Genomic DNA, 19,191 nt, shown 5'->3' with positions numbered 1-19,191 from the left:
CCTGGCCTATTATTTTTTAAAATGCACTATCAGCAGAATCATAAACTGTCATTATTTACAGATGACGTGATTATATAAGTAGAAAATCAAAAAGAATTTATAAATGGACTAACAAATAATTAATAGATGAACTTAGTAAAGTCTCATGATAGAAGGTCGGTATATAAAATTTAATTGTACTTTTATATATTATTAACAAGCCAATTTTTAAAATGTATTAAAAATATTATACTAAAGTAATATATAAAGCATCAAATACTTAAGAATAAATCTAACAAAAATATGTAAGACCGCTCTGCAGATAACTGTAAAATATTATTAAGAGAAATTTGAAGGCCTAGGTCAGTAAACGAGCAATTGTGCTCATGAGTTGGGAGACCTGGTGTTATAAAAATGTGAATGCTCATTACATTGACTATATAGATTCTGTGCAATTCCGTATTTATTGTTATCAAAACGGCCAAGTGATTTTAAAATTTATGTGGAAACACAGAGTACCCGTAACAGCCAAAGCAATCTTGAAGAACCAAACAGAGAGACTTTACTACCTGATGGAAGAGTTAATGTAAAGCAATGGTAATTAAGGCAGTGTGGTAGAAGCAGACTCATACATAAATGGATATTTGAATAAAGAATCTTAACCCTTACCATATGCCATTCGTGGAAAATCCATTCTGAATGCCCTGCAGGTCCAAATGTGAAAAGTAAAACAGTAAAATTTCTAAATAGTAAAATATATTTATGACTTGGAGATTGGCAAAGATTTCTTAAATGGTTGTATGCCTCTTTTAAAGTATCTCATGTACTCCATAAATATATACACCTACTATGTATCCAAAAATTAAAAAAAAAAAAAAAAAAAAAAAGATTTCTTAAATGGGAAACAAAAAGCACTAAGTATAAAGCAAAAAAGACTGATAATTGGGTTACTTAAAATTTTGTTTTATTAAAGACAGTGTTGCTGGGCGCAGTGGCTCTGACCTGTAATCCCAACACTTTGGGAGGCCAGAGTGAGAGGACTGCTTGAGCCCAGAGTTTGAGACCAGCCTCAGCAACATGGCAAAACTCTGTCCCTACAAAAAGTATGAAAAATTAGCTGGGCATGGTGATGCAGGCCTGTGGTCCCAGCTACCTTGGAGATTCAGGCAAGAAGATAGCTTGAGCCCAGGAGGTTCAAGCTACAGTGAGCCATGTGCGTGCCACTGCACTCCAGGCTGGGTGACAGAGCGAGGTCCTGTCTCAAATAAATAAATAAACAAGCATACAATATTAACAGTATGAATAGGCAAGCCATAGAGAAGGAAAAATATTGATAATACATATATCTGACATTGTATCCAGAATATATAAAGAAATCACAGCCGGGCGCAGTGGCTCACGCCGTAATCCCAGCACTTTGGGAGGCCAAGGTGGGCGGATCACAAGGTCAGGAGATCAAGACCATCCTGGTTAACACGGTGAAACCCTGTCTCTACTAAAAATATAAAAATTAGCCAGAGGTGGTAGCAGGCGCCTGTAGTCCTAGCTACTTGGGAGGCTGAGACAGGAGAATGGCGTGAACCCGGGAGGCGGAGCTTGCAGTGAGCCGAGATCGCCAGAGGGTTATTACAAAGGATATTGGTTCCCATGGGGCCTAAGGCTTCTGAGCCAAGGCACCTCCTTTCCATGCCCCTGTGACTAGACAATAGTCACAACTGCCATGGGGAGAAAATGCCTCCAGATGGCTCCATGAACTGCTGCCAGGACTCACAATGAGGAGGAACAGTTGATGCTGCCCTCCTGGCAATTTGTTGTTATTGTCTTTTTTTCAGCCCAGACCTTTCCATAGAACCTCAGACTTTAGCTGCTGATTCCACATTTCTACTTTGTCTAATAGTCATTTCCAGAACGAAACTCTTGATTTTCTGCCCCTAAACCTTCTCTTCCGGTAATCTTCCCCATCTCCGCTAGTGGCTCCTCTGATTCTTCTGGTTGCTCAAATCAGAAACCTTGATTCTTCTCCTCTTAAACTTCACATTCAATCCATTAGTAACCTTCTGGCTGCTCCTTGAATATATCCTGAATTTGGCCATTTTCACTGGTATTGCCCTGATCCAAGTCATCATCACTTCTCTCCGGGACTTCTGTGTTGGCCTCCTAAGCAGTCTCCCTCCTGCTTAGTCTATACTCCATGTTACAGCTGGAATGATCCCTCTGACATGTCAATTCATATTACTGCTCTGTCCAAAAAGCCCTAAAACTTTTTTTCTCACCGATTAAACTCCCAAATCCTTGTGCCCCACAAAGCATGCAAATACCAGCTCTCTGACCTCTTCTACCACTGTTGCCCCTTGCCAACTCTACTTAAGCCACAGTGGCCTCCTTGCTATTCTTCAGATACTCAGAAAATGTTCCTGACTCGGGACTTTTGCATTTGCTATTCTTTCTGCATGGAACATTCACCTTCTGTGGCTATTCATTTTCTTGTCTTGCTCTCTCTTTATTTTTATTTTTATTTATTTTTTTATTTTTTTGAGACGGAGTCTCGCTCTGTCGCCCAGGCTAGAGTGCAGTGGCCGGATCTCAGCTCACTGCAAGCTCCGCCTCCCGGGTTTACGCCATTCTCCTGCCTCAGCCTCCCGAGTAGCTGGGACTACGCGCGTCCGCCACCTCGCCCAGCTAGTTTTTTGTATTTTTTAGCAGAGACGGGGTTTCACCGTGTTAGCCAGGATGGTCTTGATCTCCTGCCCTCGTGATCCGCCCGTCTCGGCCTCCCAAAGTGCTGGGATTACAGGCTTGAGCCATCGCGCCCGGCAGTCTTGCTCTCTTATGGAAAATAGCACCCCGTTCCCCTACTTTCAATTCACCTTGCCCTAGCTTATCACCTGACACATTTACTTGATTATTTGCACCTTATCTTTATCTCCTTCGTAGAATGTAAACTCCTTGAAGGCTTCTGCCCTTTTTGCTCACTGCTGCCTGTCAGTGAAATTTCACAATCCTGGGAATAAACAAAATAACCTTCAAGCTTTCAGAGGGAAGAAAAATCCAGGTCAAAATCAGAGTAGTGGCAATTTGAGTAATATACTTCTCATCAGCTTTTCTAGAAGCTAGATAGTGGACCAGTGCTTGCCGAAAAATGATATCCAGTCAAAGTAATATAAAGATATTTCTGGCATGCAGCTCTTCCAAACATTTACGACTCATGCATGATCGTTGTTGTTGTTGTTTGAGGCGGAGCTTCGCTCTTGTTGCCCAGGCTAGAGTGCAATGGTGCGATCTAGATCCTTGAGGAATCGTCACACTCTTTTCCACAATGGTTGAACTAATTTACACTCCCACCAACAGTGTAAAAGCGTTGCTATTTTTCCACAACCTCTCCAGTATCTGTTGTTTCCTGACTTTTTAATGATTGCCATTCTAACTGGCATGAGATGGTATCTCATTGTGGTTTTGGTTTGCATTTCTCTAATGACCAGTGATGATGAGCATTTTTTCATATGTCTGTTGGCTACATAAATGTCTTCTTTTGACAAGTGTCTGTTCATATCCTTTGCCCATTTTTTGATGGGGTTGTTTGCTTTTTTCTTGTAAATTTAAGTTCTTTGTAGATTCTAGATATTTGCCCTTTGTCAGATGGATAGATTGCAAAAATTTTCTCCCATTCTGTAGGTTGCCTGTTCACTCTGATGATAGTTTCTTTTGCTGTGCAGAAGCTCTTTAGTTTTATTAGATCCCATTTGTTAATTTTGGCTTTTGTTGCCATTGCTTTTGGTGTTTTAGACATGAAGTCTTTGCCCATGCCTATGTCCTGAATGGTATTGCCCAGGTTTTCTTCTAGGATTTTTATGGTCCTAGGTCTTATGTTTAATTAAGCCTTTGATCCATCTTGAGTTGATTTTTGTATAAGGTGTAAGGAAGGGGTCCAGTTTCCATTTTCTGCATATGGCTAGCCAGTTTTCCCAACACCATTTATTACATAGGGAATCTTTTCCCCATTGCTTGTGTGTGTCAGGTTTGTCAAAGATCAGAAGGTGGTAGATGTGTGGTGTTATTTTTGAGGAGTCCATTCTGTTCCATTGGCCTGTATATCTGTTTTGGTACCAGTACCATGCTGTTTTGGTTACTTTAGCCTCGTAGTATAGTGTGAAGTCAGGTAGCTTGATACCTCCAGCTTTGTGCTTCTTGCCCAGGATTGTCTTGGGTATGCAGGCTCTTTTTTGGTTCCATATGAAGTTTAAAGTTGTTTTTTCCAATTCTGTGAAGAAAGTCAGTGGTAGCTTGATGGGGATGGCATTGAATCTATAAATTACTTTGAGCAGTAAGGCCATTTTCACGATATTGATTCTTCCTATCCATGAGCATGGAGTGTTTTTCCATTTGTTTGCGTTCTCTTTTGTTTTGTTGAGCAGTGGTTTGTAGTTCTCCTTGAAAAGGTCCTTCATATCCCTTGTAAATTGTGTTCCTAGGTATTTTATTCTCTTGGTAGCAATTGTCAATGGGAGTTCACTCATGATTTGACTCTCTGTTATTGCTGTATAGGAATGCTTGTGATTTTTGCACGTTGATTTCGTATCCTGAGACTTTCCTGAAGTTGCTTATCAGCTTAAGGAGATTTTGGGCTGAGACTATGGGGTTTTCTAAATATACAGTCATGTCATCTGCAAACAGGGACAATTTGACTTCCTTTCTTCCTATTTGAATACCCTTTATTGCTTTCTCTTGCCTGATTGCCCTGGCCTCAACTTCCAATACTGTGTTGAATAGGAGTGGTGAGAGAGGGCATCCTTGTCTTGTGCCAGTTTTCAAAGGGAATGCTTCCAGTTTTTGCCCATTCAGTATGATATTGTCTGTGGGTTTGTCATAAATAGCTCTTATTATGTTGAGATACGTTCCATCAATACCTAGTTTATTGAGCGTTTTTAGCATGAAAGGCTGTTGAATTTTGTCAAAGGCCTTTTCTGCATCTGTTGAGATAATCATGTGGTTTTTGTCGTTGGTTCTGTTTAGGTGATGGATTACATTTATTGATTTGCATATGTTGAACCAGCCTTGCGTCCGAGGGATGAAGCCGACTTGATCATGGTGGATAAACTTTTTGATGTGCTGCTGGATTCAGTTTGCCAGTATTTTATTGAGGATTTTTGCATCGATGTTCATCAGGGATATTAGTCTAAAATTCTCTTTTGTTGTTGTGTCTCTGCCAGGCTCTGGTATCAGGATGATGATGGCCTCATAAAATGAGTTAGGGAGGATTCTGTCTTTTTTTATTGATCGGAATAGTTTCAGAAGGACTAGTACCAGCTTCTCTTTGTACCTCTGGTAGAATTTGGCTGTGAATCTGTCTGGTCCTGGACTTTTTTTGGTTGTTATGCTGTTAATTATTGCCTCAATTTCAGAACCTGTTATTGGTCTATTCAGAGATTCAACTTCTTCCTGGTTTAGTCTTGGGAGGGTGTATGTATCCATTTCTTCTAGATTTTCTAGTTTATTTGCATAGAGGTGTTTATAGTATTCTCTGATGGTAGTTTTTATTTCTGTGGGATCGGTGGTGATATCCCCTTTATTATTTTTCACTGCGTCTATTGGATTCTTCTCTATTAGTCTTGCTAGGGGTCTATTTTGTTAATCTTTTCAAAAAAACAGCTCCTGGATTCATTGATTTTTTTTTTTTTTTGAAGGGTTTTTTGTGTCTGTCTCCTTCAGTTCTGCTCTGATCTTAGTTATTTCTTGTTTTTTGCTAGCTTTTGAATTAGTTTGCTCTTGCTTCTCTAGTTCTTTTAATTGTGACGTTAGGGTGTTGATTTTAGATCTCACCTGCTTTCTCTTGTGGGCATTTAGCGCTATAAATTTCCCTCTACACACTGCTTTAAATGTGTCCCAGAGGTTCTGGTACATTGTGTCTTTGTTCTTACTGGTTTCAAAGAACATCTTTATTTCTGCTTTCATTTCATTATTTACCCAGTAGTCATTCAGGAGCAGGTTGTTCAGTTTCCATGTAGTTGTGCGGTTTTGAGTGAGATTTTTAATCCTGAGTTCTAATTTGATTGCACTGTGGTCTGAGAGACAGTTTGTTGTGATTTCTGTTCTTTTACATTTGCTGAGGAGTGTTTTACTTCCAATTATGTGGTCAATTTTAGAATAAGTACAGTGTGGCACTGAGAAGAATGTATAGTCTGTTGATTTGGAGTGGAGAGTTCTGTAGATGTCTATTAGGTCTGCTTGGTCCAGAGTCGAGTTCAAGTCCTGGATATCCTTGTTAATTTTCTGTCTCGTTGATCTGCCTAATATTGACAGTGGGGTGTTAAAGTCTCCCATTATTATTGTGTGGGAGTCTAAGCCTTTTTGTAGGTCTCTGAGGGCTTTATGAATCTGGGGGTGCTCCTCTGTTGGGTGCATATATATTTAGGATAGTTAGCTCTTCTTGTTGAATTGATCCCTTTACCATTATATAATGGCCTTCTTTGTCTCTTTTGATCTTTGTTGGTTTAAAGTCTGTTTTATCAGAGACCGTGATTGCAACCCCTCCTCTTTTTTTTGCTTTCCATTTGCTTGGTAGATCTTCCTCCATCCCTTTATTTTGAGCCTATGTGTGTCTTTGCATGTGAGATGGGTCTCCTGAATACAGCACACCGATGGGTCTTGACTCTATCCAATATCCAGTTTGCCAGTTTGTGTACTTTAACTGGGGCATTTAACCCGTTTATATTTAAGGCTAATATTGTTATGTGTGAATTTGATCCAGTCATTATGATGTTAGCTGGTTATTTTGCCCTTAATTGATGCAATTTCTTCATAGCGTCGATGTCTTTACAATTTGGCATGTTTTTGCAGTGGCTGGTGCTGGTTGTTCTTTTCCATGTTTAGTGCTTCCTTCAGGAGTTTTTGTAAGGCAGGCCTGATGGTGACAAAATTTCTCAGCATTTTGCTTGTCTGTAAAGGATTTTATTTCTCCTTCACTTACGAAGCTTAGTTTGGCTGGATATGAAATTCTGGGTTGAAAATTCTTTTCTTTAAGAATGTTGAATGTTGGCCCCCACTCTCTTCTGGCTTGTAGGGTTTCTGCAGAGAGATCCACTGTTAGTCTGACGGGCTTCCCTTTGTGGGTAAGCCCACCTTTCTCTCTGACTGCCCTTAACATTTTTGCCTTCATTTCAACCTTGGTGAATCTGACAATTATATGTCTTGGGGTTGCTCTTCTTGAGGAGTATCTTTGTGGTGTTCTCTGTATTTCCTGGATTTGAATATTGCCTGCCTTGTTAGGTTGGGGAAGTTCTCCGGGATAATATCCTGCAGATTGTTTTCCAACTTGGTTCCATTCTCCCTGTCACTTTCACGTACACCAGTCGTAGATTTGGTCTTTTCACATAGTCCCGTATTTGTTGGAGGCTTTATTTGTTTCTTTTCTCTCTTTTTTCTCTAATCTTGTCTTCTCGCTTTATTTCATTAATTTGATCTTCAATAACTGATATCCTTTCTTCTGCTTGATCGAGTCGGCTATTGAAGCTTGTGTATGCTTCACCAAGTTCTCATACTGTGGTTTTCAGCTCCATCAGGTCATTTAAGCTCTTCTGTACACTGGTTATTCTAGTTAGCTATCTGTCTAACCTTTTTTCAAGGTTTTTAGCTTCCTTTTGATGGGTTAGAACATGCTCCTTTAGCTCGGAGAAGTTTGTTATTACCAACCTTCTGAAGCCTACTTCTGTCAACTTGTCAAATTCATTCTCCGTCCAGTTTTGTTCCCTTGCAGGTGAGGAGTTGTGTTCCTTTGGAGGAGAAGAGGCATTCTGGTTTTTGGAATTTTCAGCCTTTCTGCTCTGTTTTCAGTCCATCTTTGTGGTTTAATCTACCTTTGGTCTTTGATGTTGGTGACCTACACATGGGGTTTTGGTGCAGATATCCTTTTTGTTGATGTTGATGTTGATGCTATTCCTTTCTGTTTGCTAGTTTTGCTTCTAACAGACAGGCCCCTTAGCTGTGGGTCTGTTGGGATTTTCTGGAAGTCCACTCCAGACCCTGTTTGCCTGGGTATCACCAGCAAAAGGCTACAGAACAGCAAATATTGCTGCCTGATTCTTCGTCCCAGAGGGGCACCTGCCTGTATGAGGTGTCTGTCGGCCCCTACTGGGAGGTGTCTGCCAGTAGACTGACTACATTTTGAAAGAGCTTGACTGAAGGAAACATTTCCCTTCACCCCCTAGCCCACACCCTAATCCTGTAATTACTTTATTCTAAATATCTCAAGTATATCCCATCTTTTTTCATTCAAATAAGTTCTTCCCTATTGGTCTACTAACCTCCTTAAATCCTGCCCTTTTCCTCCGTAATCAGATGTGATCTTTTGAATTGTTTGGTTAAAATTATCCATTAACCTTCCATTTCCTTTAAGATAAGATTCAAAACTTTTAATATGAACTGCGATACTCAATGTGATCTGACCCCTGCGCCCCATCTCATCTTTCATACCTTCAACTCCAGCTATTCTGAACTCTGTTTCCATATGTTATCATTTACTCGTTGTGTCCTTTCTACCTTTGTACACTTAGAAGCCCAATCTCCGAGGCCGGGCGCGGTGGCTCAAGCCTGTAATCCCAGCACTTTGGGAGGCCGAGATGGGCGGATCACGAGGTCAGGAGATCGAGACCATCCTGGCTAACACAGTGAAACCCCGTCTCTACTAAAAAATACAAAACACTAGCCGGGTGAGGTGGCGGGTGCCTGTAGTCCCAGCTACTCGGGAGGCTGAGGCAGGAGAATGGCGTGAACCCGGGAGGCGGAGCTTGCAGTGAGCTGAGATCCGGACACTGCACTCCAGCCTGGGCGACAGCGAGACTCCGTCTCAAAAAAAAAAAAAAAAAAAAAAGCCCAATCTCCGTCAGCTCATCTGACCAAATTGCTTCTTATCCCTGAGGATCAAGCCCAGGATAACTGGACTGCTACCAAGACTCCCTGTCCCTCCTCTTACCACTCACTGAAATGTGTTCTTCCTTTGTATTCTGTAAAATCTCCTGCATGCTTATTAATCACATTTATCACACTATATTTTTATTGTTTATTTTCTTTCCAACCTGACTCTTCCTTCTTTTGTCCTACTGTGGTTGAGCTTCTTGAAGTGCTGAGACACTGGCCTTTTTTTTTTTCCTTCCTTCAACTAGCGCATCCCCATTACCTAGAAGAATGTCCAGATTGTAGTAGCTACTCATTACATGTTTGGGATGGGTGAACAGATAGATATTCATGGATGAATATCTTAAGATTTGAGGCCACGCGCGGTGGCTCACGCCTGTAATCCCAGCACTTTGGGAGGCTGAGGCCAGCAGATCACAAGGTCAGGAAATCGAGACCATCCTGGCCAACATGGTGAAATCCTGTCTCTACTAAAAATACAAAACTGTAGCCGGGCGTGGTGGCGCACGCCTGTAATCCCAGCTAGTAGGGAAACTGAGACAGGAGAATCGCTTGAACCCAGGAGGCGGAGGTTGCAGTGAGCCGAGATCACACCACTGTACTCCAGCCTGGGCAAAAATAATGTTTTCTTTTTTGACATGGATTCTCATTCTGTCACCCAGGCGGAGGCTTCAGTGAGTCGAGATCGCACCACTGCTCTCCAGCCTGGGTGACAGAACAAGATTATGTCTGGGAAAAAAAAAAAAGAAATAAAAGACCAGAAAGTAGATTAATGGTTGCCAGAAAATGAGGGTAGAGAGGATAAGGTATGACAGAATGGGTATGGGTTTCTGTTTGAGGTGATAATGTTTTATAATTAGGCAATGATGGTTGTTGTCTGTCCTTGTGAATATAGTAAAAAACCACAAAACTGTACACTTTAGACAGGTAAATTTTATGGTATATGAATTTTATCTCAATTTGAAATGAACAAAAAAAGATGAGATACAGTAAAATGTTTAGCACTTGACAATACTGTCATGGTTATTAGGGAAGAGATTTGTTCATAAGGAAATGTATGCCTGTCAGAACAAGTAAGTTTTCAAACTAAAAGGTAAAGACATTCGAAAAATTTAAACGTCTGTTGGCAGAAAATCTATTTCTAGCTCAATTGTAGGACATCTGACTTTGCATTAGATAAAGTAAGGAAATACTCTGCTTGTAGTTGTAATTTTTCTGGATTTTGTTACTGTTTGTCCTAAGTTTTTGAGATACCAGAAAGCTTTTCTTTCCTTTTTTTTTTTTTTTTTTAAAGGCTCAAGTTATTCTCCTGCCTCAGCCTCCGGAGTAGCTGGGATTACAGGCGTGCACCACCATGCCTGGCTAATTTTTGTATTTTTAATAGAGACTGGGTTTCGCCATGTTAGCTAGGCCAGTCTTGAACACCTGACCTTAGGTGATCCACCCACCTTGGCCTCCCAAAGTGCTGCCATTACAGGCGTGAGCCACCACGCCCGGCCTAAAAACTCAGTTATTGATGGTAGCTGAGAGATAGAGCTTTTACTCATGTTTTTGTTTTTGAGGAGGGAGGAGAAGAAATCCTACCCATCGTTTGTATTTTCTTCAGATCTTCCTCAGCACTCATACAGAATTAACTGCATGCTTCCATGTCATTCCTAATGGACTTTTTAATGTGCCTCTGTCCTCCTTCTAAAAAGCAGATCTGATCATGTCACCCCCTACTTTATCTTCTGCGACTTCCTGTTATTCTTGGGTTGAAGTTCAGCCATGGCTTACAAAGGCTTTCTGATCTGGCCTGGCTTGCGGCTTACTGGGTCAGTCCTCCGTTGGACTTCCAGTTCCCTCCGCCCCTTGCAGGGATGCGGTATTATCTGCCCAAAAAAAGTCTTCTCCCTACCCTTGAATCTGGCTAACTGCTGCTAGCCTTTCAGGTTTCATCTTAGTATTTTCTATGGTAAATCTTCTCTGACCAAACTCCCCATCAATCCCCAGTTTGGAGTACTCCACCTCGATACTGCTATGGTACCCAGTGATGCTATTAGCCAATTACTTGATCATATGCCCTGCCATTGACTGTTGCTACCACTGGACAGTCTTTGTCCTTCTCCTTATGTTTTATCCACCAGTACCTAACACTGTGTCTGGAACATAGTACGTACTCAGTAAACGTTTGCTTGTTTCCTCTAATAGTCTATCTGTGAAATGCCTTGCCAGGCAGATGTTTAACTGAATCAGTGAATGATGACTGTATTTTTTCATCTTGGAGCGTATAGCAGTCAGAGAGGAATGTATCCACCTCCAAAAATAAATATATACATATGTCTTCATGTTCTACATCATCCAGAGTCTCTTCTCTGTCTCTCCAGCTAAACAATATAAAGGCTCATTTTTGCTGCTTTTCAGAAATTGGATCACTTATCAAAATCTTTTTATGGAAGATTCTAAGATAAAGTAATATTTAGTCGTTATCTGTGAATAAGAATAGGCTTTAGATATTTTCTAGTGTAAGATGTGTTAGAACAGTTGTATAAAGTGGACCTTATGGGCCGGGCACAGTGACTCACTGCTGTAATGCCAGCACTTTGGGAGGCCAAGGCAGGTGGATCACCTGAGGTCTGGAGTTCAAGATGAGCCTGACCGACATGGAGAAACCCCATCTCTACTAAAAATACAAAATTAGCCAGGCATGGTGGCGCATGCTTGTAATCCCAGCTACTTGGGAGGCTGAGGCAGGAGAATCGCTTGAACCCGAGAGGTGGAGATTGCAGTGAGCCAAGATCATGCCATTGCACTCCAGCCTGGGCAACAAGAGCGAAACTCCATCTCAAAAAAAAAAAAAAAAAAAAGTTGTCCTTTAGTAAAAATGACAAAGATATCTGAATAGTCATCATTTTATTTGGCTTGCATTTTTTTCCTTTTATCTAGGAATGTGATGGCATTTTATCCTACTTTCTTTGTTATCTGATGTGAATATGCTTTGTCTGACTCTGTAATTGGCTTTTGTCATTTAAAGTAACATTGGTAATAAATTTCATACTGTTCTAACTGGAGTTTGTCTTTGTTTTGTTTTATTTTTCCTCTCGTATCTAGTTGTTGTGGAATTACAAGCTGAACCTAACTACAGATCCCAAATTTGAATCTGTGGCCAGAGAGGTTTGCAAATCTACTATAACAGAGGTAAGTTGTGAAAGAATTTTGTAGATATCTAATGGCTGAGAGGAGAAAATTACATCTGTTGACCAGACCAGCCCTTATGAGAAGAATGACTCAGTTACATTACTTTTCTTAGAATTCACATCTGCCTTGGTTGAAAGTTAGGAAGTTGGGGGGTATAATTAGATTCTTTTTGTTAACATCCACCTACGCTTACATTAGGATACTATTGATTGAGGAAGTTGGAAATCAGGTTCTATTGGTCTCCAAACAGCAAGTAAAAGTGCTGAGGTATCAGTGCTACTCTCACACATTGGACAGCTTGCTGTGTCTGAAGCATATTGGCATGGTTACAAGAGGTCTGTCAGCATTCTTGTTTTGGCTATGCAGTTGGATCAGTTGAACCACAGAGATATATACGTCAAATAATAGGAGTTAGTGTTAAAAAGGTTAAGATTTTTAAAATTGTTTATCTTGGCCCAGTGTAAACAACAAATAATATCAGTGAAAATTGTGGTACTTTAAATTTCTTTTTTTAATAGGGTTTTTTTTTTTTTAATCAGTAATAGAAACTCCAGAAAGCCAGAGTTTCTGTATACTGAAATATGAGAATCACAGAGAAAACAGTTGCTATTTTTCCACCCCAGAATTAGCAGTCATAGATCTCACACCATATTAATTTGTCCTCAAGCTGGCCCTATTGATGAATTAAGTCAGGGCCACATTCTTCCGAGCTCTTAAGGAAGACCCTGTCTCATCCAGATAAGCCATCAGCCTGCGTTCCTTGTGTCATTATGGGGTCTCGTAAAACCTATTTTCTCAAACTTTCTAATACTAGATCAGTTACGTTTTATTCTTTTAAAGCAGTGACCCCTCATATTTACCCTGGGGCTTCTGAGCAGAAAGGCATATCTTTGAAAAATTTATCTTTAGCTCCTAGCTTTAATATTCTACATCTCAAACTCCCATAGCTAGCTATAGGACTAAACCTCTAACTTTAAAATATCAAGGGCAAAGATGTTTGCTTAATAACAAAACTAAATACTAACAAAGAAATTATTCCCAGGATTGAACTTTAAATGTTTGTATTTTCCCTCTGTATTGTGGTACTATACAATTATAAGTATATATTTTTTTTTGTTTTTGAGATGGAGTCTTGCTGTGTCGCCTGTGCTGGAGTGCAGTGGTGCCACCTTGGCTCACTGCAACCTTTGTCTCCTGGGCTCAAGCAATTCTCCTGCCTCAGCCTCCCAAATAGCTGGGATTACAGGCACATGCCACCAGGCCTGGCTAATTTTTGTATTTTAGTAGAGACAGGTTTTGCCGTGTTGGCCAGACTGGTCTCGAACTCCTGACCTCAGGTGATTCACCTGCCTCGGTCTCCCAAAGTGCTGGGATTATAGGCATGAGCCACTGTGCCCAGCCATAAGTAGTTTTTTTAAAAGGACACATTGGGAGAAATACGTATACACACATACGCACACGTTTGTTTTGCTCCATTTTGTGTCCCATTAAATACGTACCAGTTTGATTGGCCCAGGGAAATTTAGTTGAGTATATACATATTCACTAGAGTAATTTCACTATTTGCGTTAGACTGGCTTCCATATAATGTGTGTATCACAATGGTTGTCTGTGACCTTTTGGGGTGTTCTGGTTTTGTAAAAGATTAGCATTAACAAGGACACTTCTCCCTCCCACAGGAAGATGATACTGGAGTCAGGGAAATTAAATATCAGGAAGAACATAGTTGCCAGCAAAACATTTCATTCTATATTTTCCTTCTATCATCTTTCTTAATTTTGGAATCCTACTTCCAGGGAGAAAAACAACATCACAAGAATACCTGCAAACTATTAATACAAACCAAACTTAATCTCCAAGATTGAGCTAAATCCTGCCTCCTTTCCTCCTGGCTGCAGTCAAAAAATAGAGTGACTGCAGCATTTTTCTAATGGTACCTTTTCAGTCTGCTCCCCAGCCACTTCAGAGTTTACTCCTATTCTTAAATATGTTGATGATGATTTAGTGCCCCTTTTTTGCTATTCATCTTAGAAGATTAGTAAGATAGAAGGAAAAAGTGCTATCCAGCAGAATGAAGAAACATGCAAACTTCTCATTCAAACACCACGCCCTGTTGTAATGGATAGTGAGCTGAAATATGAGTAGGTGCCACATCTCTGTGTTTCAGTAAAATCTCAAGTGATTGAAGCTAAAATTTACATTTAGTTTCTTATTGAGGCCACAGTTCAAAAGTGCTCTTGGTTTTTCTTGTGTTTTTGTTTTGTTTTGTTTTTTTGAGGAGTCTCGCTCTGTCGCCCAGGCTGGAGTGCAGTGGTGTGATCTCAGCTCACTGCAAGCTCTGCCTCCTGAGTTTACGCCATTCTCCTGCCTCAGCCTCCCTAGTAGCCGGGACTACAGGTGCCCACCACCATGCCTGGCTAATTTTTTTTTTTGTATTTTTTGGTAGAGACAGGGTTTCACCATGTTAGCCAGAATGGTCTCTATCTCCTGACCTCGTGATCCAGCCGCCTCAGCCTCCCAAAGTGCTAGGATTACAGGTGTGAGCCACCATGCCTGGCCTCTTGAGATGTTTTAAAACTTTTGGCCGGGCGCGGTGGCTCAAGCCTGTAATCCCAGCACTTTGGGAGGCCGAGACGGGTGGATCTCAAGGTCAGGAGATCGAGACCATCCTGGCTAACCCGGTGAAACCCCGTCTCTACTAAAAAATACAAAAAACTAGCCGGGCGAGGTGGCGGGTGCCTGTAGTCCCAGCTACTCGGGAGGCTGAGGCAGGAGAATGGCGTGAACCCGGGAGGCGGAGCTTGCAGTGAGCTGAGATCTGGCCACTGCACTCCAGCCTGGGTGACAGAGCGAGACCCCGTCTCAAAAAAAAAAAAAAAAAAAAAAAAAAAAAAAAAAAAAAAAAAAACTTTTGGTTGCCCAATATTAGGGCCTGCAAAAATGTTTCTCTGTTTCATTAAGTGGGTGTCTGCCACTAGTCTTATTTTTTATCCACTATTTTTCTATGGTTGAATTACAAGTGCTGGAATTTTCAAGCATCTATTCCTCCTTTCACTTTTCAAACTTAACTCTCTTTTGTTGGGCAAAAAAAAAAAAATATTTTCCAGGGAATACAGTCCTGGCCCTTTTTTCTTTCTTTCTTTCTTTCTTTTTTTTTTTTTTTTTTTTTTTTTGAGATGGAGTCTCTCATTGTTACCCAGGCTGAAGTGCAGTGGTGCAATCTTGGCTCACTGTAACCTCCACCTCCTGGGTTCAAGCTGTTCTCCTGCCTCAGCCTCCCAAGTAGCTGGGACTACAGATGCATGCCACCACATTCAGCTAATTTTGGGAGTTTTTTTGTTTATTTAGAGAAGGAGTCTTGCTGTGTCACCCAGGCTGGAGTGCAATGGCTCGATCTCAGCTCGCTGCAACCTCCACCTCCTGGGTTCTAGCAATTATCCTGCCTCAACCTCCCAAGTAGCTGGGAATACAGGTGCATGCCGCAACACCTGTCTAATTTTTTGTATTTTATTAGAGATGAGCTTTCACTGTGTTGCCCAGGCTGGTCTTGAACTGAGCTCAGGCAGTCCCGCCTCAGCCTCCCAAAGTGATAGGATTACAGGCATGAGCCACCGCGCCTGGCCAATTTTTGTATTTTTAGTAGAGACAGGGTTTCGCCATGTTGGCCAGGCTGGTGTCAAACTCCTAACTTCAAGTGATCCACCCCCCTCGGCCTTCCAAAGCCCTGGGATTACAGACGTGAACCACCGCGCCTGGCCATGGCCCTCTTTTTCGGCATCAAAAAAACTTACTTGGGGTTAAACTGAAAGAATTTTATTCATCTTGACTGTTGAAAATCTCTGCTGTCTCTGAAACCAGTGTGAGACTATTTACTATATTCTCAAGTTTGCCCCTTTAAAAGTAAACCAACTTTCTTTTTTGAACTGAGTTATTTACGTGATCTGGATTTGATACTGGAGTTAGAGGTGGAGAGAACCTGTTGCCTATAGGATAATTCGTCTGGGGCGTGTCCTTCATCCAGCACCTTTTGGAAGAGGAGATTGTGTTTGTTTTGCCCTATGGGCATGCTTGTGATAAATAGCTTAATGGGGAGAATGGTCTCTATTGGTTTCAAAGTACAAATAAAACACTGTTTCTTGTTTATATTCAAAATAAACATTCCCATTTAACTCCTTCCTCTTGTCAGAATTGCCACTTCAGTTTGTCTTAATTTCCCCAAATGCAGTAGGCTCTTTTCCAAACACCCTTCTCTGTTTTATAATTTAAGCTTATAATTCTATTAGTAGGTTTTACTTTTGCCTAAGTTTCAGCATTTTAGGGCTAGTTTGCTTTATTAGCATTTTGTGGTTTGGAATGTACTTTGCAGGAACCATCACCATGCAAAACTGCACTGAACATTCTTTTAAACATGTTTCTGTCCCAGACCATAGTGGTTAAGTTTGGATTCTACTGATTTCAAAAACACATGTTCAATCCATAGTTAATTTAGAACACATTAATGTCATGTCAAGAGGTAGGCCAGGTGCAGTGGCTCACGCTTGTAACCCCAACACTTTGGGAGGCCAAGGTGGGTGGGTCACCTGAGGTCAGGAGTTTGAGACCAGCCTGGCCAACATGGCAAAACCCCATCTCTACTAAAAATAACAAAAATTAGCCTGGCATGGGGACGAGCTCCTATAATCCCAGCTACTCAGGAGGCTGAGGCAGGAGAATCACTTGAACCCGGGAGCCAGAGGTTGCAGTGAGCCGAGATCATGTCACTCCACTCCAGCCTGGGTGACAGAGTAAGTCTCCATCTCAAAAGATAAATAGTAATAATAATAATAATAATACCATGTCAATAAGTAATATTACACCTTCCCTCCTGTCTCTCCTTGGCCCTTAGGTTTACCTAACAACAATAGTTTTCTGTGTAGCTTGGCTTGGGGTGTGCAGCTGGACTTCACTTCTGCACCTGTTTGTCAGACCTTCCTCCCCAGATTCATCCCCTTGCTGTCCCCTACATTCTTTGCATGGTCACAGGGACTTCCACAGGACCATACCAAAGCTGTAGATGTTAACAGCTCTTTTCACTGCATTTAGAAGTGAGCATTACCTAAGCATTTGGATATGTAGGTATTTTTTTGCAAAACACATTAATCAGGTTTTTCTAAAAGGCACAACAGTCTGAGTAGGGATGACACGCTATTTTTCTTTAAAATGAATATATTCCTAAATGTTCTCCTTGGATATATTTCTAAGCATTTTTCTTTTTTTCTCTCAAGTAAAGAATTAGGAAATCAACAGGAAAATATCAGACATTTTTCTCTTTCATAAATTTTGTTTGATACAAGCATGGAACACTTTGGTAAAAGAGCTACTTTATTTTGAGCAGATTAAAGAATGTGCTGATGAACCGGTTGGAAAAGGTTACATGGTTTCCTGCTTGGTGGATCACCGAGGCAACATCACTGAGTATCAATGTCACCAGTACATTACCAAGATGACGGCCATCATTTTTAGTGATTACCGTTTAATCTGTGGCTTCATGGATGACTGCAAAAATGACATCAACATTCTGAAATGTGGTAGTATTCGGCTTGGAGAAAAGGTATCTAATACTACATGAGCTTCAAGAAAGTGGTCTTAAAAATTCGGTATATGAAAAGCTTTGTATAACTGACGTGGGAAAAATTTAGGACTCGAGTGACCTTAAGTTGAAATTAAAGAAGCTTGTCCAGACAGCCCTAAGAGCTAAGGCTGGTTCACAGTGTATTTCATGTGTTTGTAGCAAAATATTTCAGTACTGTGTGGGAAGCAGAGGAATTAATACCTGCAAAGAGTGGTGTTATCGTCACAATATTTGACCAGCTGCTGGTTACCTATAATGTGCCTCTGGCAAATGAGAGCCCTGAGTTCTCTAATCTTTTTTTTTGAGACAGAGTCTCCCTCTGTTGCCCAGGCTGGAGTACAGTGGTGGGATGTCAGCTTACTGCAGCCTCAGCCTCCTGGACTGCAGCCTCAGCCTCCTGGGTTCAAGTGATTCTCCAGCCTCAGCCTCCCGAGTAGCTGGAACTACAGGCATGCACCACCACCCCCGGCTAATTTTTGTTTTTTTGTTTTTTTGTTTTTTTTGAGATGGAGTCTCTCTCTGTCACCCAGGCTGGAGTGCAGTGGCGTGATCTCCACTCACTGCAAGCTCCACCTCCCGGGTTTACGCCATTCTCCTGCCTCAGCCTCCCATGTAGCTGGGACTACAGGCGCCCACCACCGCACCCGGCTAATTTTTGTATTTTTAGTAGAGACGGGGTTTCACCATGTTAGCCAGGATGGTCTCGATATCCTGACCTCGTGATCTGCCCATGTCGGCCTCCCAAAGTGCTGGGATTACAGGTGTGAGCCACCGTGCCTGGGCAATTTTTGTGTTTTTAGTAGAGATGGGGGTTTCACCATGTCGGCCAGGCTGATCTTGAACTCCTGACCTCAAGTGATCCACCCGCCTCGGCCTCCCAAAATGCTGGAATTACATGCATGAGCCACTGGTCCCGACTGAGTTCAATCATCTTTCTCTGCATATATCCCACTGTTAGTATAAAAAATATTACTGGCCGGGTGCGGGGGCTCGCGCCTGTAATCCCAACGCTTTGGGAGCCCGAGGCGGGTGGATCACAAGGTCAGGAGATCAAGACCATCCTGGCTAACATGGCAAAACCCCATCTCTACTAAAAATCCAAAAAAAAAAAAAAGTTAGCTGGGCGTGGTGGCAGGCGCCTGTAGTCCCAGCTACTTGGGAGGCTGAGGCGGAAGAATGACATGAACCCTGGGAGGTGGAGCTTGCAGTGAGCCCAGATGGCGCCACTGCTCTCCAGCCTGGGAGACAGAGCGAGACTCCTCAAAAAAAAAAATTCCTTAGCGTACTGCTGTCCATCTATAAAATGTTGGAAAATTTTAAGATATGTGAAGGTACTTCTAGTTGGTTGGAAGAAAAGTCCTCTCTAAATGTGATATATTATTAATCTTCATCTCAGAACAACTGATTTTAGTAAAGACAGGAAAGAAAATAACTACCTAGCTAGTTTCTCCTTCCACAGTTATATCTGATCTTATTTTTGGACTTAGTCTGCTGAACAGAAAGTCACAATAGAGATT

At 41.4% G+C, this 19,191-nt stretch overlaps 1 protein-coding gene across 1 annotated transcript in view; it reads left to right on the top strand.

The window, feature by feature from the left end:
- Positions 1-19,191, top strand: part of LOC105491285 (golgi glycoprotein 1) — a 162,981-nt gene that overhangs the window by 88,724 nt on the left and 55,066 nt on the right. Inside the window, exons 3-4 of the mRNA XM_071084938.1 lie at positions 11,977-12,063; positions 17,438-17,653. Coding sequence (XP_070941039.1) covers positions 11,977-12,063; positions 17,438-17,653 — 303 coding nt within the window. The remainder of the gene's footprint in view (positions 1-11,976; positions 12,064-17,437; positions 17,654-19,191) is intronic.

The sequence above is a fragment of the Macaca nemestrina genome, chromosome 18 (genome assembly GCF_043159975.1).
Source record: "Macaca nemestrina isolate mMacNem1 chromosome 18, mMacNem.hap1, whole genome shotgun sequence".
Taxonomy (NCBI): Eukaryota; Metazoa; Chordata; class Mammalia; order Primates; family Cercopithecidae; genus Macaca; species Macaca nemestrina.
Note: the sequence above shows the minus strand (reverse complement) of the source record. Positions and strands in the feature narration are given on the sequence as shown.